General features: G+C 33.8%; 1 protein-coding gene across 14 annotated transcripts; it reads left to right on the top strand.

The window, feature by feature from the left end:
- Positions 1-3,397: 3,397 nt before the first annotated feature.
- Positions 3,398-21,827, top strand: mbpa (myelin basic protein a). Of its 14 annotated transcripts, none has more exons than XM_087295778.1 (7): positions 3,398-3,610; positions 5,327-5,395; positions 9,022-9,048; positions 9,377-9,397; positions 11,760-11,818; positions 16,209-16,298; positions 20,412-21,827. In XM_087295778.1, exons 1-7 carry the CDS (start codon positions 3,491-3,493, stop codon positions 20,581-20,583), a joined length of 558 nt encoding a protein of 185 aa, XP_087151904.1. In that variant the 5' UTR covers positions 3,398-3,490; the 3' UTR covers positions 20,584-21,827. The 14 variants fall into 14 exon arrangements, 12 of the variants coding, with proteins under 12 accessions (XP_087151904.1, XP_087151903.1, XP_087151909.1 ...); XM_087295777.1 differs by having other exon boundaries at positions 5,291-5,395; XM_087295783.1 differs by lacking the exon at positions 11,760-11,818.
- The last annotated feature ends 1,455 nt before the right edge of the window (positions 21,828-23,282 follow it).

Genomic DNA, 23,282 nt, shown 5'->3' with positions numbered 1-23,282 from the left:
CTTTTTGCAGAAGGTCAAAATTGCTGGTATTGGATGCAATGATAGACCTCACTGGTTGTTGCATGTATAGCAGTAAACTAAGGCTGAAATATTGGAAAAATCAGACATTGCAATATTTTATATTGCTGCAACTTATATTGCTATATGAATACACATTTGACAGATGACTTGAATAGCTCTTTTTTGTAATGAAATCATTAATTTAGATTGATTAATTCATTAATAATCACATTATGTTTATGTTTATGCTTAATTTAAGCATCATGAACTCAAGATATGTTAATGTAAAAGTATATAATGACTTTACTTGAAGGGGCACATCATCATTAACCCATGTTTAACTACTTAACTAACTCCTTATGCGTGTCCGTTCAGAACGTTTACACTGAATAACAATAGAAACATGTTCAACATCAACATCAGCAGTTTAAACACAGGAGTTCAGTAGTTAGGGATGAGTTAATGATAATGTGCCCTTCCATGTAAAGTCATGACACAATTATACATTAAGAGCTCATGAGTTTATGTTGGTTACATTTAGCTTAACTTAGATGTTAATTAATACACTAATTAACAATCTGAACTAACAAGTAATTAAAGAAGCCATTGTTCACAACTCATGTGACTCATGTTGTAGTTAAAGTTGGTTCATGATTAGCGCGGGCCTTAACTCATCATTAATTCATAATAAAGTAATGTTAAGTTTACATAATAACACATCATTATTCATGTATTGTTATTGTAAAGTGTTATCAAATAAACGTGTAGAGGAGTAAATGAAAGAAATACCAATAATAAATAAGATAGAGCAAATATAAAAGTGAACAAGTAGTCAAATATTCAAGTACAGTAATATGATACGATATGTCATAAAATTTTGCCCCCGATAATAATAGAAAATATCTACATTATATCATGATATTTGTAAATAAAGAGCAAAAAATGCATCAAAAAGTTCTAAGATGTATTTATTTTATTAACAACACGTTTCTCAGAATTGCAACATTGATATACACCCCTCACAAGTCCAACTTTTAAATTACAATATTATATTTGTGCATATACGTTAGATTAGGAGTCTAAAAACTAGTACACCCAAATTTATAAGTTATAAAACATTAAAAAACAAATTTAAAAAAGGAAAAATCAAGAGAAGTAAAAAAAAAAAGAAGAAGAATAAAAAATCCAGTTGAAATTTTGTAGATTGTAATTTTTTTTGCAATTTTTTGCTTAAATTTAATCGGACAATTTATAAAAAATCTTTGGTGACTAAACTGTTATTTGAATAAATATATCAGTTTAATAATTCTGTTTTGTTTAAATTCACCAAAATACATTGCTTACACTCACTGACAAATAGATACAAATATTCATTTTTAAAATGGGTTGTGCATAATTGTTGAGCCCTGTATGTTCAACCCGCTACTATGAGAAGTGCCACCTCATACATATGCTATTTTGTCCTGCTCCTATTATTGAATAATCAAATGCTATGTAAAATGTAATAATAACAATCCCAACTCCATGTTGCAGATGCTGAGATGTGACTACTGCAAATGAACACGGTGTGATATTGATGCCGAAACAATATATTGTGCAGCCCTACAATAAACCTTGGATTAAAGTGCATATTGACGGTCCTATGAATTTACTTTAGATGATTACATTTCAAATGGAATGACAGAAATATTTCAGATTTTGTTACAAATAATGAATAATAAATATAAATTAATAAACTCAATGTCTGATTAGTACTTTGCACTGCTACAGTAATACTTAATTTGTTCAGATTTAAAGGTGATTTTTCAATATTTAGATTTTTTTAAACCCTCCATGTTTTCAAATATTTGTCCATGCTAACAACCCATGCAATGGAAATCATTGATTAGATGGAAATCCATCTAATCAATGGATTATGTATAAAGAAATAAGGTGGTTTAGTATTGGGGTGAATTAAACATTTATCGTCATTTTTATCACAGTTATACTAACATATACTTACTCCCATGACCATTTAATAAAAATATTATCTTATAATGATGAATAAACAAGCATTCTTTAAACTCCACTGTAAAAAAACTCACAAAGCTAAAGTTATTTACATTTAAACACGTTTTACATCTTTCAGCACATCCTAGTTTAGATTTCCTATTTGAAATCACATGCCATCATTTTTTAAATCGCTGCGTGTCTATATTTGATTGTATATGACATTGACTGGATGTGTTTACAAACTCATCATTTCTGCCTTTTATTTCCTGAACTATTTCACATGCATGCCTCATTATTTTAGCCTATGCATGTTTACCCAGTTGTCTGGATTTCTAGCTTGAATGAATTTCCTCTTCTAATGACCTCGTGGCAAACATCTTAAGGACAAAGAAAATTGCAGCTGCACATCTGGCCGAACACAGCAAAGGTAAACCTTTATTTATATGATCAAAAATGTCAGTTTTGTGACATTTCAGTGCAGGAACAACAACAAAAAGAGACATTTTTTGAAAAAAGTGAATGAATAAATAATAAAAGCAGAATGTTTTACTATGGAACACTGTGGCCTTTGTTTGCTGGCCATACTTGCATCACAAACAACTGTCAATTGTTTGACAAAAGGCAGCAAAAAACAGCACACTAAAGCCAACAACGTTTTTACCCTCGACAGAGACAGATTTGTCCATGTGTTCATAACGTTTTCTCTGAAAAGAACCATGCTGAGTATCACACACAGCAGTTGGTTAATGAATTGCAAAGTCACTGGAAATTAATTTGCAGATATTTCAAGACTTGGAGCGAACAGAGCAAGCGGGGCGAATGCAGATTGCAACGTTTATCTGGGATACAAATTACAGCACCTACTTCAAGAAATCAATCCAAGAACTCGTTCGGCATCTCAAGGCCAAAATTTATCAATGAAATAAACAAAGGCGTGTAGCGTAACATCATCAACGTCTCGATCATCTTGCGTGATGAATGAAACATGGAGTGGTTTGTCTGCAGATGACAATTTCAAACTCTTACATGTTTGCAATGCACCATATGTGATCCCTCAACGTAAACTATTTGTATAATGAACATGAGTCACCACAACAATGGTTTGATTGTGCCAAAGCCGTTCTTCGATGTGCTCTGCTTCTTTCTCATAGACAGGCCTTGTTGTTCTGGGCTCAAGTCGGGGCAGATGTGGACTAGAACAATAGCAGCTCCTTTTATCAGAGAGCAGGGTAGTGACACCCTCCGCGGGCACACAGGGCTCGAAAGAATGCCTGGCACCAGCCCAGTATCACTGACGCTATTGCAGGCCCACCTCATCTCCTGTGATGCCATGCAACGGAGGGGACGACACCTTCAAAGGCCAGCCCTTCGTGCTTAGAAGCGCCGAAGACTATCGAGAAGGTTTGCAGAACGTCTCCAGAGCGGACTTTGGATTGAGCGGAGAAGGACATACGTAGGCCGTCCAGACTGTAGACCACTGAACAGATCAACACCTAGAATGGCCACTGCAAGCACCTCTGGACAAAACCCCTTCGGGCTGGGCAGAAAGAAGAAGGCCCCGGGTGTCCTGGATCAAATCAGCAGGTTCTTCGGAGGAGACAAGAAGAGAAAGGGAAAGGTGAGTGTCTCTAATTTATTTATTTTTTTAGGTGTTTTTGAAATGTTGGCATGGTCAACGACAACTTCTTGTTCCAAATTCTTTGGGGAAAGTATTGAGTATGTTCAATATGGTTTAGGAGTCAGTGGTGATTGCATTTGTGTTGCATTTATGGAGATGCAGTTTATAGGCACAGAGCTCTATTTATTGAAATTCAAATGCACAGCAAATTTGCTGGCTATTCTGATATGGTTTCAATTTACCATGACTTTCGTCACTAAATAAAATTAGCATTTTTTACATCTTGGTCTACAAGACTATATTCTGCAATATGCATGCATTTCTTTATACAGTTGAAGTCAGAATTATTAAACCTCCTAAATTATTAGCCCCCTGTTTATTTTTTCCCCCAATTCTTGTTTAACAGATAATATTTTTTTTAACACATGTCTAAACATAATAGTTTTCATAACTCATTTCTAATAATTGGTTTATTTTATCTTTGCCATGATGACAATAAATAATATTTGACTAGATATATTGTCAAGACACTTCTAAACAGCTTAAAGTGACATTTAAAGACTTAACTAGGATAATTAGGTTAACTAGGCAAAGTTAGGATAATTAGGCAAGTTATTGTATAATGAGTGTTTGTTCTGCAGACTATGAAAAATATATATATATATAGCTTAAAGGGGCTAATAAGTTTGACCTTATAATGGCTTTTAAAAATATTAAAAAACTGTTTTTGTTCTTGCCAAAATAAAACTTTATTTATAAATAAAGAAACTTTTTTCTTTAAGAGATAAAACATTATCAGACATACTGTGAAATTTTCCTTGCTCTATTAAAAATCATTTGGGAAATATTAAATAAAGAAAAAAAAAATTAAGGGGGTTTAATAATTGTGATTTCAACTGTATAAGTTATTTAACATGAACAAATAAATAAATATTAAAATAGTATTTTAAGTCCTATTTCTGCATGCTTATTCACATAAAATGCAATTAAAAGTAAGTAAGTGAAAATGTATGTATATCAATAGTGGATATATATATATATATATATATATATATATATATATATATATATATATATATATATATATATATATATATAATTTATCTTATACATTTTTCAGACTTCAGATTTCAAGTTATATCACAATATGAGAATACTTTCAGGGTCATTTAATCATTTTAAATAATTTAAATTAGTTTTAAAAAGAAATTCATTTAGGTTCAGTGATTCATAACATTTACGAGAATACACATTTGGCTTCTTTAGAAGCTATTAATCATAGCACATTGCGTCAAATGTAAAAACCAATGAATTCCCACAGCATTAAGAAGCTTTAGACTGAGCTTTTGGTTGGGCAGTCAGTGACGTTATCGTTTGCTATTTTGGGAGTGTAGAGCGACTTAATTACCTCCAATAGATCGCACTTAATCGGATACACGCTTATTTATTGTTTAATCATGTCAATGTATTTACAAAGCTGAGTTGAGGTTAGCATATTTCAATTTTCTGTTTTTACTCTTCTCCATTTGTTTATGACCTGCTTTTTGTTAATTGTTAATCAAATCAAATCAATTGTCATTGTAATCAAAATTTGTGATAATTGAACATTCAATCCAAGAAGTTGTCGTCTGAATGTATGTAGCAACTTGACTCGGACATTTCTCTTTCGTTTATTTGAAGGGTTCATTTCGTGGTCATCTATCCTCCTCTCCACAGAGACCCCACCACTCTTCCACCCGCCGTCGTGGAGACGTCAACCCTGTCGTGCATTTCTTCAGGAGCTTTGTAAGTATCCACGTCTCCTGGCATGGCTTCTTTACAAGTCCCAAACTTCAAAGAGTGATGTGAAACCAACAATAGTGGGGCCTGAAAAGAAATCAATTCGTCACAAGACCCGAGAATGATATTTTCACACCTCACTGTGTCCTCATCTTTAGCTCCAAACTGTTTGTTACTGCTTTCAAAGCACCAGACAGCAAGAAAACATTACCTCAGCCAATGTATCCAGTCAAAGAAATAGCATATTTATTTCAAAAGCTTGAGTCAAATATCAATAATACAAGCAAAGCATAAGGTTTCTTTTGCCCTAGACATGCCACATAGTGTCTAGCCAAGTTCACAGGCCAAGTTTGTCGTCATGTTCAACATGCCGCCCGTGTTTTCTTTGCTACAATAGTCCAGACTTGTTTATCTGTCAGACAGTCAACATTACACACACTTACATCACTAATGTTAGATCTTCTTCTATGTAAAAAAGAATGAGTCACTCTTTGAAAGTCAGAGATTGGCATGAAAATAAATGAATATGTGTATCTTGTATATTGTAAAAAAATATTGTCTGTAGTCAATAGCTCGTGATGATTCACATGTTTTTTTACGATTCATTTAAATGTAGCATTGCATTTTGGATCTTGATCCCACAATCTTAATGCTGAAAATTCAACTTTGAAGTTTTGAAGTGGATTTAATGACATTTTAGTAGTCCTAAATAATATATTATATAAATAATACAGAGAAAGGGAAACAAATTTAACAGAATAAAAATATGTTATATTATATATTACATCAGTGGTTCTCAACAATGTTCCTGAAGGACTACCAACATTGCATGTTTTGGATGTCTTCTCTGTCTGTCACACCTGTTACAGGTCTTTCAGACTCTGTTAATGAACTGATTATCTGAATCAGATGTGTTTGGTTAAGAAAACATGTAAAAGGTGCAGAACTGGTGGTCCTCCAAGAACGTGGTTGAGAAACAGTGTATTACATCAGCCACCCAGACAGTATGTAGTATGTAGTAAACAACTGAAAATGTCCATAAAATAATTTTGTTGAAGGGATTGTTCACCCAGAATGAAAATTCTATCGTTAATTATTCATAATACATCTTGATCAAATCTTGTTTCAGTTTTTGTATTTTGTTTATGACAAAAGAAGATATTTTAAAGAATGTTATTAATCCGGTATCCGGTACTTTGTAGCACAGTGGTCCCTCGTTATTACGTTCTAAAAATAGCTTACAATAGGCAAAAACCCACAAATAGTCTGCTTTATTTTTCGATAAAAGCTTCAGATAGACATTGACATTTTCACTTTTTTCTCTCTTGTTTATACACTCGTGTAATTGTTACGTTCCTTTAGCATGTCCAGAACTTTTTGCGCGATGGTGAGCATCTTCCTCTGCCTTTTGGGTGCTACCGTTGGTTTCTTTGATGGTGCAGAATATTTTGTCGACATTATGGGGTTTGTTGGGGAAAAACTTGCTAACATACAGTAAAGCAGTTCAGAATCACACTACTAACGATCAAAGACTTACGTAAATTTAGCAAGCTGAACGCATTCTGTACTGTACAGGGGTCATGACCAGGAGGAGATTGATTGACGATTGATTAGCCTACAGCCAATCAGGACGCAGAACACAATGCGTAATAAAAAAATCGTCAAATTGCACACACACACAAAAAAATAAAAAATAATAATAATAAATAAAATCTGTGAAACTGCAAGACTGCGAAAGGTTAACTGTATAATGGCAAGGGACCACTGTACTTCATATTTTTTGGATGCCAATGGCTACCAGTTTCAAGCATTCTTTAAAGAGCCATGAATCCCCCCTTAAAAATAAAAATAAATAAATGATCCGAGATGGGCTTGGAGCACTGCAAACAGAGGGAGGAGTGGGCTTGGCCAGCAGAGCATGTTCAAAAAGAAGGGCTTTTGTCAGTTGGCTCATCAGCTCAAGAAAAAAAAAATCTGATACAAAATGTGAGGAGATGCATGATTTTATAGGTAACAAAGTTAAAAAGCAAATAAACACACTAAGGAATTTAATGCTGTGACATCTATGGTAGACTATTCATAATTTAGTATAATATAAAACCATTTTTATATCATTGTTTGTTATATCATTGTAAAGATTATCGTTGTTATTTACTAAATGAGGAGGACTTCTCTCCTCCTCATTCTTTGGGTCTGAATGCAGACACAGTGAATAGCAGTACAGCAGGTCTCTTTGCCTATTTATTCCAACCATTAGTTCTGCAGGTAATCCGGAGGATTTTAAACATAGGCAAACACAGATATAGGCAATGTGTCTGAATGTTAACAAACTCAACTGATAAAATATGAAGTCCGCTATTCTCCAATTACTGCTCTCTCAACAAAAATGCTTGCTGCACAAAAACAGGTAGGCTGTATCAGTGGCCCTGACAGCATCATGGAGAAAGCCATGCAATAAATTCTGTGAATCATGAAAACAAACACATACAAGTCTTCATGAACAGCTAAATACTGTGTCAGAGTCATGAATAGTTAAGAAGCAGGGTCTTCTCATAGAATAAGAAAACTCAGCTATGAATAATAATGGGAAACTGACGAGTCATCACTTCACTAGCAGATTCATGCTACATAACAAATGATTTTGATCTCAAGGAATTCTCAGGCCCATGGCTCCCTTCCTTTCACAGGGCGAGTTAAGCTTGAGCTCAGGATGAGCTCAAAACTCCCTGCTGAGGCTAAGGTGAACTTCCTGAGTGTAAGACATTTAGAAAAATATGTATTTTGTCTATAATATAGAGCATATTTGGACAGTGGGAGAAAACTCACATGGACCCGGGGGGAAACATGCAAACTCCGCACAGAAATACTAGATGGCCCAGCAAGGACCCAGAGCCACTGGTATTCTTGCTGTGAGACAACACTGGTAGTCACTGGGCCACCGTGCCACCCAGTCTGGATAAAGGTGGAAGGAGGGGGATTTCTTCCAGACAAAGATAGTTGTAGAAAGGAAATGAGGATATATATAATGACTTTAAATCCTTTTATTGGAGGATGGTGATTAGCTAATGTGGGCCAGCTGGGTCAATCATGAGCATGTGCTCCTCTCGAAATTAGTTTAATATTAAAGTTCACATGAAGTAAACATCCTATTTTTTACTCATTTAAAATTTTTATATGTGTAATATTTCTTTAATCAATATTTTATATGATAAGTTTGAAGTCTTATCTCCTTGCCTCGGACTAGTTTGCAGTCTAATCTCATTCTCATTTTTTGCAATTTTCCCCTGAAGACACACAATCATTTCTGTGGAAACTAGATATGTCTGCTAGTGTTTCCCCATTACTCATGTCCTAAATTAAAAATGGCTTTCTGGGAAACACTAATTGTGTAGTTGTTTCCCAGTTATGCGAGGTTATTCATTAAAAAGATACAGTCTCTGCCTTCATTATTCATCCAAAAACTGTGAGGAAGCCTGATGAAAGTCCCCTGCAAACATCTTTAAAATGAAAAGTCTTTGTTCAAGGACTGCTTATCTTGTTTGTATTACACTGGATACTGCAATGGCTTGTTATACAGCTTTTGAATACATAAAATGACTGGATTGCAACTCTTTTTTTTTTTTTCTTTGAAGGTGTCCTCTCCTCGTCCTAAGTCGAGGGTGAGTCTTATTTGTCATTTTTCAGCTAACAAATATCTAATCCAGTTTGATTGAAATGCTTCATTTTCATGCATTCATGAAGGAAAGTGCTTTGCTTGAGCCGTAAATGAAGAGTTGGATATTTGTAACACTTTATTAGGCCACCATTGGCTTTTTTAACTGAGGTTACCACCAACGTACTATAATAATAATACAGCTAGCAGAATTGATTTGACCCATGATCATTTTCTTTGCCCTTTCCTATCCAGCAATAAAATTATAATTTGACCTGAGACGCAGAATAATCATTCTACATTCTTTTTTTTTTTTTTTTTCTTTTCATGTGCAGTGGAGAGAACTATTGGGCCTGGTACGTCACTCGTCTTTGACGTGAATCCCGTTTGTATTCACAGACTCCCTCTTAAACAGATCTGATTGCAGGAAGTCCTCTTGTCCCATGTCTCGTTTCTAATAGATGTCGCGTTCCTTAATCATCTGTTCTCTTCTTTTGTGAATTAACCAATGCATCGCTCTAATTACAGCTGCTGAACTTTTTTGCTGTGCTTCACGCGATCTTCTTGTTAACCTGTGGGATACAAGTGGATTAATTTCCTACAAAACCCATAGATTGACTGCACTTTTCAGTTAATTGAGGGCTGTTAAATGTAGGCATGTCAAACTCTTACTGAAGTTTTAGCACTATTCCATTGTGGTTTCAATTTAGCCACTTTTAATTTGAATGTAATCACTGCACATTCTGAAGGGATAGTACAACCATAAATGTAAATTTCATCATTGTTCACTCATCCTTCACATGTTCCTACCTTACTTGAGTTTCTTTTGTTGTTGTTGTTGTTGAACACAAAAGAAGATATTTTGAAGAATGCTGGTAGATATGGTAGCCAAGAGAGCTTAACATGCTTCATTTTATGAAAACAAGTGCAATTACAAAAAAAAAATCTGCAAATTGAGAAAAGGTAAAATGTTTTAAAGGTAAGTGGTTGCAAACAATATGGTCTAATGTTAAAAAAAAAAAAAAACAATTTGTAATGTTCAGCTTAATTTGTTTAAATTCAGTCCATATAAAATTGTTTGCGACCACTTATATTTAAAAAAAATTGTTAATAAAATGTTTTTTTTTTTTTTTTAGTATTACTACAGTGGCCAAGAGAGCTTAACGTGCTGCAATTTAGGAAAACACATGTTCTTACAATTTTATATTTCACAAAAATGTGGTGCATTTTCTCACAATGTAAATATTTTTAAAAAAACATGCTGCATTTCTCACAACGCAAACATGTAACGAAAACATACTGCATTTTCTCACAATGCAAACATTTCACAAAAACGTGCTGCATTTTCTCATGATGCAAACATTTTATGAAAACGTGCTGCATTTTCTCATAGCGCAAACATTTTACAAAAACATGCTGCATTTTCTCATAGCGAAAACATTTTACGAAAACACGCTGCATTTTCTCACTGTACAAACATTTTACGAAAGCATGCTGCATTTTCTAACAACGCAAACATTTTACCAAAAAGCGTTGAATTTTCTCATAACACAAACACGCTACATTTTTTCCCAATGCAAACATTTTACAAAAACGTGCTGCATTTTCTCACGATGCAAACCTTTTATGAAAACGCGCTGCATTTTTTGACAATGCAAACATTTTACGAAAACGTGTTACATTTTCTAACAACTCAAACGTTTTACAAAAACATGCTCTATTTTCTCACAACACATAAAGAACTGAACAAAATGAAAATGTTTCAAGGGGACCCAAAAAATGTGACAAACGCCACTGTGCTGTGACTATGCTCAGTGAACTTGTAGGTGATCTTTGACAGGTGAGTTTTTTGTTTATTTATTTTAATATCCAGATTCTCCTGGCTTTAATATTTATCAGCCTAAAAAGCCATAATCTAAATAGCCATGTCAGTCAAGTTTTAGGGTGCCATTGAAACATTTTCGTTGTGCTGTGAAAAAATGCCGATGTTTTCATAAATTGTTTGTATGGTGTGAAAATGCAGCGTCTTTTATCAATTGCTTTCATTGTGTGAAAATGCAGCGTGTTTTATTTCAATTGTCATTGCATTGTGAGGATTCGCAGCACATTAAGCTCTCTCAGCCACCATAGAAAACCAAAAAAACACAAAAAATTCTAAACTTTATTTACCAATTTTTTAAAGATAAGTGGTCGTAAACAATTTAGATGGGCTGATTTTAAACAAAGTAAGTTGAACATTACTACATTTTATGTTTAAATTCAGCCCATACAAATAGTTTGCAAACACAAAAATAAAAATTGTAAATAAAATGAATACTTTTTTTACTGTAGCCAGGACCTATCGACTTCCATAGAAGGAAACAAAATACTGTGGAAGCATTCTTTAAAATATCTTCTTTTGTGTTCAACATAAAGAAACTCATAATGCATAGATGATGGGGTAATTTTCATTTTGTGGTGAACTATCCCTTTAAGACACTCTTGTAAAATTAAATGTGCAAACCTATTTACATGTTATACTTATCAGTCACGTGATTTTACATTTCCACAGCTTTTAGCTGTGCTATAATGTTTGAAAGAGTGATCTCAAGCACTGAAATGATTAGAGGACTGGTTTTTTGATTGTTTTTGATTTCTTTCTTTCTGTCAACTGCATTTTTTTGCACCTTGATTGTTGCACTCTTTTTTTTTTACATTATGGAATTCCTTCTGAACCAGAGCGACTCTCTGCTTCTTGATGACTTTGAGGCAGCAAGACTTTTTCTGGTTCGCAGCCGGTAAAGCAGCTTTCTTTCTAGGGGTCTTCAAACTGTTCACTCCCCATAAACCCATTTTCCAACCCATCTACTCCTTCCCAGGTCTTGATTCACTGACTCACCAGTGCCCTCTGTGTTTCAGTCACGTGTTGTTTAACTCCACAGGCTCCAATACATGAAGGCATGCATGCAAACCGCAGACATGTTGCATTGGATACATTTTGACATTAATACCTTCTTATAGTAGCTGGAAATGTCAATAACCCCTGTTATGATTATTGGCCTTTACTGCACAGTTGTCGTCTTAAAATCATCCCTTTCTTTAATACTTGAAATCTGGCAAGCATAACATTATCTATATGTTTCAACTTACTATTGCATACTTCAAAAGTAGGCTTTTCTTTTGCTGTTGTTGCAGAAATCTGTTCTTTAAACAAAAATAAACAAGAAAATACTACATCTATAATATCTACATATTATACTATATCACAAGATTATAAGACGATTACAGTCATGGAATGTTCTCAGACTTTTGTGAGACTGCATAAAATAGATGAAGATGTCATTTTTGTGCCATCAAATTGAATAGATTGCTGGAGTCATGACTTTACATCTTCACTAATTCCTGCATTAAATTCCTGCAGGTTTTTATAGTGGGCTTTTTTTTAATTCAGGAGTGAAATAAGATCAGTGGTAAATTATCTTGACAATACTTGAAAACAACTTTTAAAACATGTTTATTTATTTATTTAGAGTTGTGTGTGCTTTACGCTGTAGAACAAGATGTCAAAATAAGGCAAAATTATATTTACCTCATCCTTTTTTCAATCTTTGATTAAAAATCTATTATATCTTTGTTGACATTTAAACTTATTTAGGTGAGTGCATTAGTACAACCAAAACAACCAAGGCAGACTACAGGGACACATTTCAGAAAGGAGGTTTAGTGAAAAATCAGTGTAAATTAACCCTGAAATAAGAGAATCTCTAGGTTTTCCCTTTTAAAAAAATCAAGAAAGTAGGGTAATTCAAGCCTGTTTCTGAAAGAGAGGCAACTTTTATTTAAGAGTCAGTTACTGTGGTAATTTACTCTGTGAACCTAACCTGGTCAGAAGCAGATTTTATTCTCTAAAGTCTGAGTTTCTGTCAGTCTCCTTCTTTTTAAAGACAAAGCAGTAGTTCTTGTCTTAGCCTTAGTCATTCATTAGCTGTTTGCGAATGTGAATGGGCTCTATGAATAGCTAGAGTTTTAAAGCCAACGATAAACTTCCGATGAAAGATTAATGTGACTATTTTCAATATCACAAAGGTGTTTTTACAGCATCGCTGTTGTAATGTAATTACGATACATTCACTTAAATAGACTTAAGCATTCATTTAGTTGTTCAAGCGTCAAACAAGATGAAAGACTTTTGTAACCACAAGCATTTTCAGTAACAACTGAAGTAACAACAAAAAGCGTGAGACGCAGAGCACAGATGCTTTTGATTCTGAAGGTAATTAATAGCATAATAACACTAATACTCAAATGGTTATGGTGTTTTAAAATGTACAAAACAACATTTAAGATGTTTTACAATGTGCTCAGCCTGCTAGTTTGTCTATTCTCACACAGTTTTATGATTACATGATCTCTTTTTGCAAAATCACATGACTTTTTAAATGCACATACTGGAATTTGATCGGTAAAAGTGTTTCCATCGTAGTTTGTGTGCATCTTCTCTTATCAAATAAAAAGTTTATCCTACTCAGTTACGCGCAAGTTTTTTATGCGCTTTTTCAAAATTGATGTGCATCTCAGGGTTTCCATCAACCGGTTTTTATGCGCATATCCAAAATGCTAATAAAAATGGGTGGATGGAAACGTAGCTACTGCGTACATTTCAGTGACACAAAGAACAAAGATACCAGAATGGCTTGTCCTTTTTTAATGAATAATTAGCTTAACTTTACTGACCTTCGACAGGGACATGTACTGTAACTAGATGAATGGGATTATTACTCATTCTAAAAATGTTTTTAGTACTGCTTACATTTTAAATGCCATATCAATCTCGACCACTTGACCAATAAAAAGGCATACACACAAATGCACTTTTAAATCTTTTAAAAGCTCAATTTCACAAATGTTATCTCAAACTGATCAACGTGTGTAAAAGTGGAAACCTTGAATTTAACATTTTCACTGAACACTAAGTTAAGATTGCAGTATATGCATACTTGTTTGGTCTAATTTGTGGTAGAAACTATGCAGTAGCCTATTTTATAATGTAATGCAATTACATCTGAAATAACTTTAAAATAATGGCCAATCCCCCCTTTTTCAGGTGAAAAGTCTGTAAACGTCACGCATTACATTATCTTTTTTTTTGTTATAGTTAAATACTTTAAACATTTTTAACATAAACTTACGCATTACCTTGAGCAGCTGTTTTCCCATGCTGTCTCTGTTTCACTTATACAGTGGTGTTGCTTTTGTAAATATATGGTCATATTTGCTATAACTTTGCATGAGCACACCAAGTTCAGCTGGAGAAAAAAATGCTGATCTCTTTTTTTCTAATGTTGTCATGGTGACTCGTTATATCTGCGCTCCATTAATAATTGTCCTTTTCATAGTCGCGGTGTGTGCAATTATCTCAATTATGCTGCGGTCACACTAGAGTTTGTGCATGCTAAATTCTGTTGTACAACACTACAAAAAAAGGGGCGTGATTAAACTAGATGATTAGACATTTAAAAAGCGAGAGATTGACCCATGTTTTAAATTTTTCTACAGGGAAATTATGTTTTGATCTTCGATTAGTTTAATGCAATCATGCAATGCAGTTTTGCAGGTCAGAGTTTACCAAGCTTGAACTTTCCAACGCAGCAACCTGTGAAACTTGTCGCACGAGCTTACGTTTCTGTCTGATGCATTTGCGTAGGTATGAATGGAAGTTTATAGTGAGAAAAGTCCAGCTTGACCGCATCTTTAAGCTGTGGTCACATTAAAGTTTGAGCTTGCAAAATTCTGTAGTATGGCACTGCAAAAAGTGTCAGGATTAAATAAGACGATTAGACATTTAAAAAAGCAAGCGATGGGACCATATTTTAAATATTTCTGTTAGAGAGATCATGTTTTTATCCTCGATTGGTCTCACGCAGTCAAGTGATGCAATTTCACAGGTCAGAGTTTATCAAGCTGGAAATTTGCAATGCAGCAAACTGCAAAACTTATCTCACAAGCTTGCATTTCTGGTCTGACGCATTCGCGTGCATATGAATGGAAGTCTATGGGGAAAAAAGTCCAGTGTGACCGCAGCTTTGGTCTACTCAGACTTGATTGACCTAACTCAGATCAGCTGTTCTGAAACCGAAAACTTTGAGTTTTAATCTCTCAGTAAGTCAACTCAGAGTTCAAGTTTAAAGTCCGAGTTAGTTGAACCTCCTTTCTGAAACAGGCCCCAGGACTGTATGCTTGTTTGTTTTACAAGTCATTTTACCATCAAAGTCCTTGACATTCATATAACAGCTTTTAAGTCATTTTTTTCTGTAAAACAAACAAACAAACAGATTTTGAGAGCTATATTTAATACATTTTAATAATAGTCTTGTGAAAATTTTACAGAATCTTAAGGATTTTGGTGCCACTGCTGCTTGACTCAAAGTGCACTAAATTATAAGTAAATGAGTTTTGAAAATGGCAATCATTTTGATGTCTTTTATCCTTTAAATCCACAAATTTGACACTAGTTTACATTTATGTTTTAGATAATAATAATAATAATAATAATAATAATAACTATTATTATTATTATTATTATTATTATTATTATTATTGTTGTTTTATTATTAATAATAATTATCAATTTTAACATTATTATTAATATAAATACATATATAAATATTATTTATTATTATTTTTAATATTTAAAATTTACTAGAACTATGTTAAGCTGTTTTGACACAACCTACATTGTAAAAAGCACTACATAAATAAACATGAATTGAATTACTATTATCAAAATATAATACAGTTATTTCACATTTATATTTAAAGTAGTATTTTTTTATCAAAGGTTTTTTTTTTCTTTTTTTCAGTAGCCTAATAATTGGTCAACTAAATATAAATGTAATATATCAACTGCATAAATATAATTTAATAATGTAAAACTACAAAATACAAATCACATCCTGGAACAACACAAATGCCTAAATAAGAATGCATTGTTAAATTAAAATACTGTACACTGATTTCATTGTTTGAGTGTTGATATTTAAAGCTGAACAAAATCATTGAGCATGATGTCATACATCAACATTTGTAATGCCCATTTTGACATAATTTTACCAAGAACAAAATTTTTTTTACCAGTGTATCATTTAAGCACACTGGCCTCCTCTCCTGTTCATAAACCATGTGTTTTAGGCTTCCCCGTCAGCACGCGGCTCGGAGAGCATTAGATCGCCACAGAGACGCAGAAGGGAACAGAACACACTTTCCAGAATCTTCAACCTGGTGAGCCAAAAGCAGCACAAAAGAAGTCAGCGAAGACTGTCATACAGCATTTTAAATCTATTTTAAGCCATCTAAAAGAGGATATTCTTATTTCATCGTAATTACGGTTTATCCAATGCAGCTATTCAAACATATACAAAGAACGTCGAGATGTAATTAAGTCAATTAAAAATTTCGATAGCATAGTATATTGCTTTGAAACCATCTAGGACTCTCTTTTTGTGTTCAGAGGCATGTGACAATGTAATTGTCCTTGATCATATTGACTGCTTCTGTTTCTGACCCAAAGTCACCCTCAATATGCAAGTCCAATTATATCCATCTCTCTGCAAAGTAATGACACCAACCCTGTCAGCAAGGCCTGCGCAGACTTTTAGCAGTCATTGAGGGTTATTTATTCACTCAAGCCTTTCAAAATCAATATTTATTTAAGGTATAAAGAAGACCCGTCACATCTGTTTCAATTTTACAGTGAGCGTTGAGTCTTACCATGTGCCCTTACCTTACTTATGTTTGGTTAGCCATTGAACATCTCATCATAACAAGCATTTTGAACTTTTGCCAGGTGCAGGGCACATTCACATCTCTTCATGCTCGTGCTTATTGATTCCCAATGAGATTTGATTTTCAGTGGATTAAGGAACATCATCTGCTCCTGAAAGGAATCGTTCACATTGAAATGAAGATTCTGTCTTGTGTCTTTCCAAACCTGTAAGACTTTTCTTGCTTGGAAGGAAATTAGAGATGTTAATCAGGATGTCTGAGGTGCTTTTTCTTTATATAATGAAAGTAGATGGAGACCAACATGACAGTATAAGGAAATGAAACATTAAGAAACTGGTCCATATGATTCTCAAAGTATATTTAGATTTCTTTGAAGTCATTTAAGGCTTCAATTTAACTTTATGTAACCTCAAAATGGGATGATTATTTATTTAAATTATATTGAAACAATAAACATAGATCCTTATTTGACCCAAATATATATAGTCCCCCCTAGGGGGAATTGTATACATAAAAACTTGATGGTCTAAATAGCTTATAATTGTAATTTTTTTTGCAATTAAATGACATACACTGCAAAAAATTATTTTCTTACTTAAATGTCTTTTTGTCTGGTCCAACTATCTAACTATTTTAAATCAAGATGAATTTTCTAGTCAAGCAAAACGTATTGCCTTGTTTTAAGAAAAAATATGCCAAATTTAATTCAGTTTTTTCTTAAAACAAGCAAAATAATATGCCAGTGGGGTAAGCAAAATAAAAATAATGTCGAAAGGAAAAACAGGATTATTTTGCTTACCCCATTGGCAGATTATTTTGCTTTTTTAAGGAAAAACTCACTTAATATTGGCATATTATTTCTTAAAACAGGACAATATGTTGTTGGTATGTTGCCAGACTGTCTGCAGTTTCTAAAATATAACTCAAATGAACATTTTACTTCAAACGAGTACCTATTATTGCAAATGCAAAGAATTGATAACCAATTTCAAGCTCTTCCTTTTTTCCAAAGCTATATTAGCAGGTATTTGGTCTATTTTTAAAAATGCTACTGTGATAACTTTAGACATTTGACATCAGAACGCTGATGCTCACATTTAACTCAAATCATCAACCTCATCTGCTCTCTTGGCTAATTTCCTTTTTTCCTCTCTTTTGCACTTTTTACAAGACAATCTCTCCTGAACAGAGGACACAATCAAATCAGCCTGGCTCTCCTCCTCCATTATGCTGTACAACTAGAACGCTGAGTGCTCAGATCACTCTTTTAGAAATGTAGCAGAGCTTGTTATGGCTGGGTAATGCTCTTACAATATAGATGACACAACATTGTGTGCTTTTTATTATTAGTTTTGACATTGACTGTCTGTCCCTCACTCATTCTGCTGATGCTATGTGCCATTTCTGTGCAAGCTTCAGCATTTATTTTTTCCGTAATATGCGCAGGGGTGTAAAAAGTACCCTAATATGATACTCAAGTAAAATGCAGATGCTAAGTGAAAATTTGAGTCAATTATCTCGCTGTAAGTATACTTGAGTTAAAGTAAAAAGTACAACTTTAAAATGTTACTAAACATTGAAAAAAAAGTTCTAGCAAATGAAACATTTGTTATTTAATATTGGGGTTATTCCATCAAATAATGATTTCTTAAGGCTTACCTTTCTTAATTCTGAAATTATACTATTGGTTTTGTGTCGTCTAAAAATGAATATGTCTAAAAACATGGCACTATTTTTGCATTTATCAGGGTATCTGCGGGGTCTTAAAAGGTCTCAAAATGTCTTAAATTTCAAAAGCTAGATTTTAGGCCTTAAAAAGTCTTAAGTCTACTGAAATGTTGTGCTACAGGTCCTTAATCTTTCTTTAACAGGTCTTTATTTTCCTGTTTTTGTTTTTTTTTTCTTTTTAATTGTATTATTATTGTACAAAAGGCTGAAGTAATTGACAGCTATGTTTTGTTCTACTCTTGGTAAGGGTTATAGCATTTGTGAATGGATTTATTTGAAAATTAATAAAAACAAATATTTAAAAAATATTATTGAAAAACAAAAATACTAAATTATTATTATTGTATTGTTGTTTTTATAATTTTTGCATAGGGCAAGTGAAAATCTTTTCTAACTGGAATATTCGAAAAAAAAAAAAATCCTTAGCATTTAACCATGTGTAAGTCTAAAAATTAAATTTATAATGGTCTTAAAAATGTCTTAAAATCTTCAGAAACCCTGACTTATATTCACACGCTGAAAAGTATACAATATTGCAATTTAAAATTCAGAATATATGCCATCAATAATAGAATGTCAAAAATATATTTACACATAACAACAATTCATAAGTTGAGAGAACTTTTCTTGTGGTCTCTTTATTTTTTCCACAGATGTTTAACAAGCTAAAACAATGCTGTGTAGTAAAATAGTAAAAAAAAAAAACTAATTTACATTTTGTCAGATAAGTATTTAATTCATAATTGTACAATTTCAATTGTGTAAATATGTAACATTTTTAAAAGCCAAAGTAACATTTTTCTTAAGGCCAAAGGCTATTGGGTGGATGAGAAATTCATACTAAAATTTGTACTAAATTCGTACCAAGAAATTCGTACCAAATGCGGTCATAAAAATGTATACGAATTTGCCACCAATCAAAAAGTTATGAATAACCGTAAAATTGCATTGGCCAAAATACACATAACTAATTGTCTATTTATCATATTTAATGTAAATAAGATGGGGAAAAAAATAGCAAATCTAACTAGTCTAATTTTTAGGTTTCAATAAAATAGTAAGAAGTTAAATGTTTCCTCTTTAGAAAAGTCAGTGCAAGAGTTCACACTTAGATAATGCTTGACTATATAAGCAAGTTTGGCATGCTGTCCTGGGAGAGAACCCTGAGCTTGGTAATAGATGGGCCTAAGGCTCCCGCCTGGTCACTAAGCATTATGAGGGAAATGAGATCAGGTTGTTCTCGATAGCTTCCCAAAATAGACCACTAGCTGCGCTAGTTTGTAGTAAGTGCTTGTGACTTTAACTTTTGTTGCATGGTTTTTGAGTGTGGGAGGAAACCGGAGTACCCGGGGAAAACCCAAGCGAACACGGGGAGAACATGCAAACTCCGCACAGAGAGTATAGGTTGGCTTAGCTAGTGTTGAACCAGCGACCTCCTTGCTGTGGGGCAACAGTGCTAGCCACCGAGCCACCGTGTCGCCCTAACTGAAGAGGAGAGAGAAGGGATGGATAGGGGGGGGGTTTCCAAAACAAAGATTAGGAATGAAGTTTAGACTGGATATTTATATTGAATTTAGAGTGATCCAATTGGCTAGTTAGTGATTAGTGATAGGGATCAGCTGTAGTCAATCCTATCATGTGCTCCTCTTGTAATTAGTTTAAGAAACTTCACTTAGAATTGTAAGACGCAAACCCTAACCCTAATGCATGAAGTACAAAAACACCCAAAATAATTCTTCTATACAGTAAAGAAGTCAAATTACTCAAGTATTTTACACCCCTGATTATATGTTTCAAAACTAATTTTGCATAATCCAACAGCGCCGTTGAGAATGTTTCAACAATGATGATGACCACACTGGTTTTCTTCTATAATCTCAGGGAGAAAGCCGATCTCGCTCTCCACCCAAACGCTGGAGCACCATCTTCTGAGCCCTTCTCCAAGCAGGAAAACACTGAGATGGAAGAGAGTGAAATGGACGGGAAGCAAAAACTTGAGAGGGAGGATGTCTGCCCTACAGACTCACCAGTCGCAGCGAGTTTAACAGACTAACATTGGCCATCTTCGCTTCCTAGATAGAGATACAATCCAAGTATCTGTTGCTACATGCCTGCAGGGTTACAGAAGCACGTGTTGACTGTATGTGTGCAAACTTGCTGTAATAATTGTCAATGGTCAGGTGATGCGATACGTCTTGTAAGTCTCCCTTTAAAATTTAGCTGGTGATCAATTTCAACATATACAAAGAGCAAAAACTCATACAAAAGGTTTGAAACAATTAGACAGAGTATTTCTCTTTTTTAAAATCCCTGAACCAACCAGATGAATCATTTGATCATTCTGAATTGGTCTTATATGTGTTTCACAAAATGGATTGCTTATATGCTCTCCAGCATTTGATGTGTGGCATTTATTCTATGTTATACTGCCTCTCCATGGTTTTCTTGAGATCCATGTTCAACCTCATGTGATGTGCATTTCTGTATGTTTATGTTCACTGTGGTCTTTGTGTTGCATTCTATATTGGTTATTTACTTTATACCAGGAATTTGTATATAGGAATCTTTATTGAGTTTTAATTAATGCAAAAAATATATGATGACCAGTTAACTACATTAAATTTGATTCATTTTGAGAAATGATTTAGCTCTTAATCAGGACCATGCCTTAAAATGATTAAAAACAGACTAAAAACACAATTTTGTGGACTAGGGAATATATTCTAAGCATGTATGTGGCTTGGATTGTATGCCCTCAGATGTTGCACTGCAGTATGTGTGTTAAAACCACCTGTAAATGTTGTCTGCGTCATTACATGTGCAATTTTGGTGTTATTTTAGAAAGGTCTCGTAATTACCAGGGGTAGGATTAATATTTAAATAACAGACATGCAGAAATCTAGGACAAAGAGTCAGTGGGAGCATAAAGGAAAGGATATGAAAAAAGGAAGGAAAACCTGAAAGTGCAAGAAGGATAATGTTGGAAATGCTAAATGAGGACTTCTGAAAGAGTAAGGTGGAGTTTATTCAGCTGATTTTTTTTTTCTTTTTCTGTGTTGTATCTCATGTCTTAATATCGTTCATTGTTCTGTGTCTCATATACTCTGCCTGTATGGACTGTTTCTGAAATAGTGCTGAATAAACATTAGGTCAAATATTCTCCCTGTCAGCGCTGGATTTGTCTCCAAAATGGTGCTACACTTTCTAAAATGCACAGGATATTCTGAAGTGGCCAGGTCTTCTGATGTAATATCTTTAACCCTCTCTAGTAACGATAAATAAAGAATCAGAAATGTATACATTGTTTGTGTGTATGTTGTTCATCCTCTAAAGGTTCTCTGAAACATGTATCAAGAGTGCTTCTGTTCTTGTTTTATTTTAATTGCACATTTTATATTTATTTTGACCGATAGTACACTACAGTTACTATGGTATAAATACAGCACCGCAAAATACAAAATAAAGAGACCAACTTAGAATGTCCCTCATTAATTTTAGAATGTTCTGATCAGCTGTAAAATACAAAAATACGCTGATCTTTTCTCTTTTAAGGGGTATATTATGCTGTCTCTGTCACCATCTTGTGAATGAACAACGTCTATTGTCTTTGCTCTGCTCAATGACAGGCTGATGGATGTCAATGCACTGTATCTCAGAAAGTATAAATATTTAAAAGTAGGCACTATCCTTATAAACAAACTGCATAGATGCAATCTAAACAACTACATTCTCATCTAAAAAAAGCCTCAAAAGTACATTATGTTGTCCAACAGCTGCAATATTTGCAAACTGTAGTGAGTTTATTGATGCGCTGTCACTCTATATGGGTGGAGTACTACATAAGGGTGAGGAGGCCATACAAATTCTGATATTGCAGAATATTGAACAGCTATCAGATTTGAGAACCAGACATAACTGTTGTACAACTGGAAATACAGAAATACATTTACAGTCAATCTGAAATTATTTACAGCCCAAACAAATTCTGATTTAAAGTTACTTTAATTCAACCAGCAATTTTATTTTTGACCCCAAATAACAAGCTTCTCCCACAAGATAATAAGATGATGTACAAGAGACATCCATGTGGAAATGTTTTTATTTATATTTGAAAAAAACATTTTTTTTTTTTTGGAAAACTCTTATTGAGTAGCTTTTTGCATCCACTAGTCTCCACTAGTATTTTTGTCCATTCATTTTTAGAAATGAGCACAGAATCATTCAGATTGGAAGGTCTCCTTACCATAATCTTGATCATTAGTCCTCTCCACAGATTCCCAATTGGATTTAAGTCAGGGCTCTGACTGGGCCACTGCAAAATGCCAATGTTTTTGTCTGTCAACCATTTCTTCACCACTTTTGCTGTGTTTTAGGTTGTTGTCATGCTGGTGTCCAAGGCTTAGTCTCTATGCAGGCTGTGATGTTATTTAAATATTTGAAATAGATCATAAAAGGTTTTTCAAAATTGTCTTAAGACAAGAATTGATGTTATTTAATAGCCATATCATTGTATGATGGACAGCAAGAATTGCTATAAAAGCATCCAGATGGAAGTTTGGGTAAAACCAAAGTTTACTTGTTGTAGTGATGAACTGTCCTTCCTTGAAGCCGGAAGTATACCATCTTTGGGCCAAAGATATTTTTGTAGATGTTAGCAAAATATCAGTGCAGAGAGAGTCAACCAACCATGCAAATCAAAGGACTGAATAAGTGCAGTAGTGCAAGCCAACAACTGCAAAGTAAAGGTATTCC

This window comes from Danio rerio, chromosome 19, assembly GCF_052040795.2.
Source record: "Danio rerio strain M-AB ecotype USA chromosome 19, GRCz13ab, whole genome shotgun sequence".
Taxonomy (NCBI): Eukaryota; Metazoa; Chordata; class Actinopteri; order Cypriniformes; family Danionidae; genus Danio; species Danio rerio.
The sequence above is the reverse complement of the archived record's forward strand: the minus strand, read 5'-3'. Positions and strand labels throughout refer to the sequence as shown.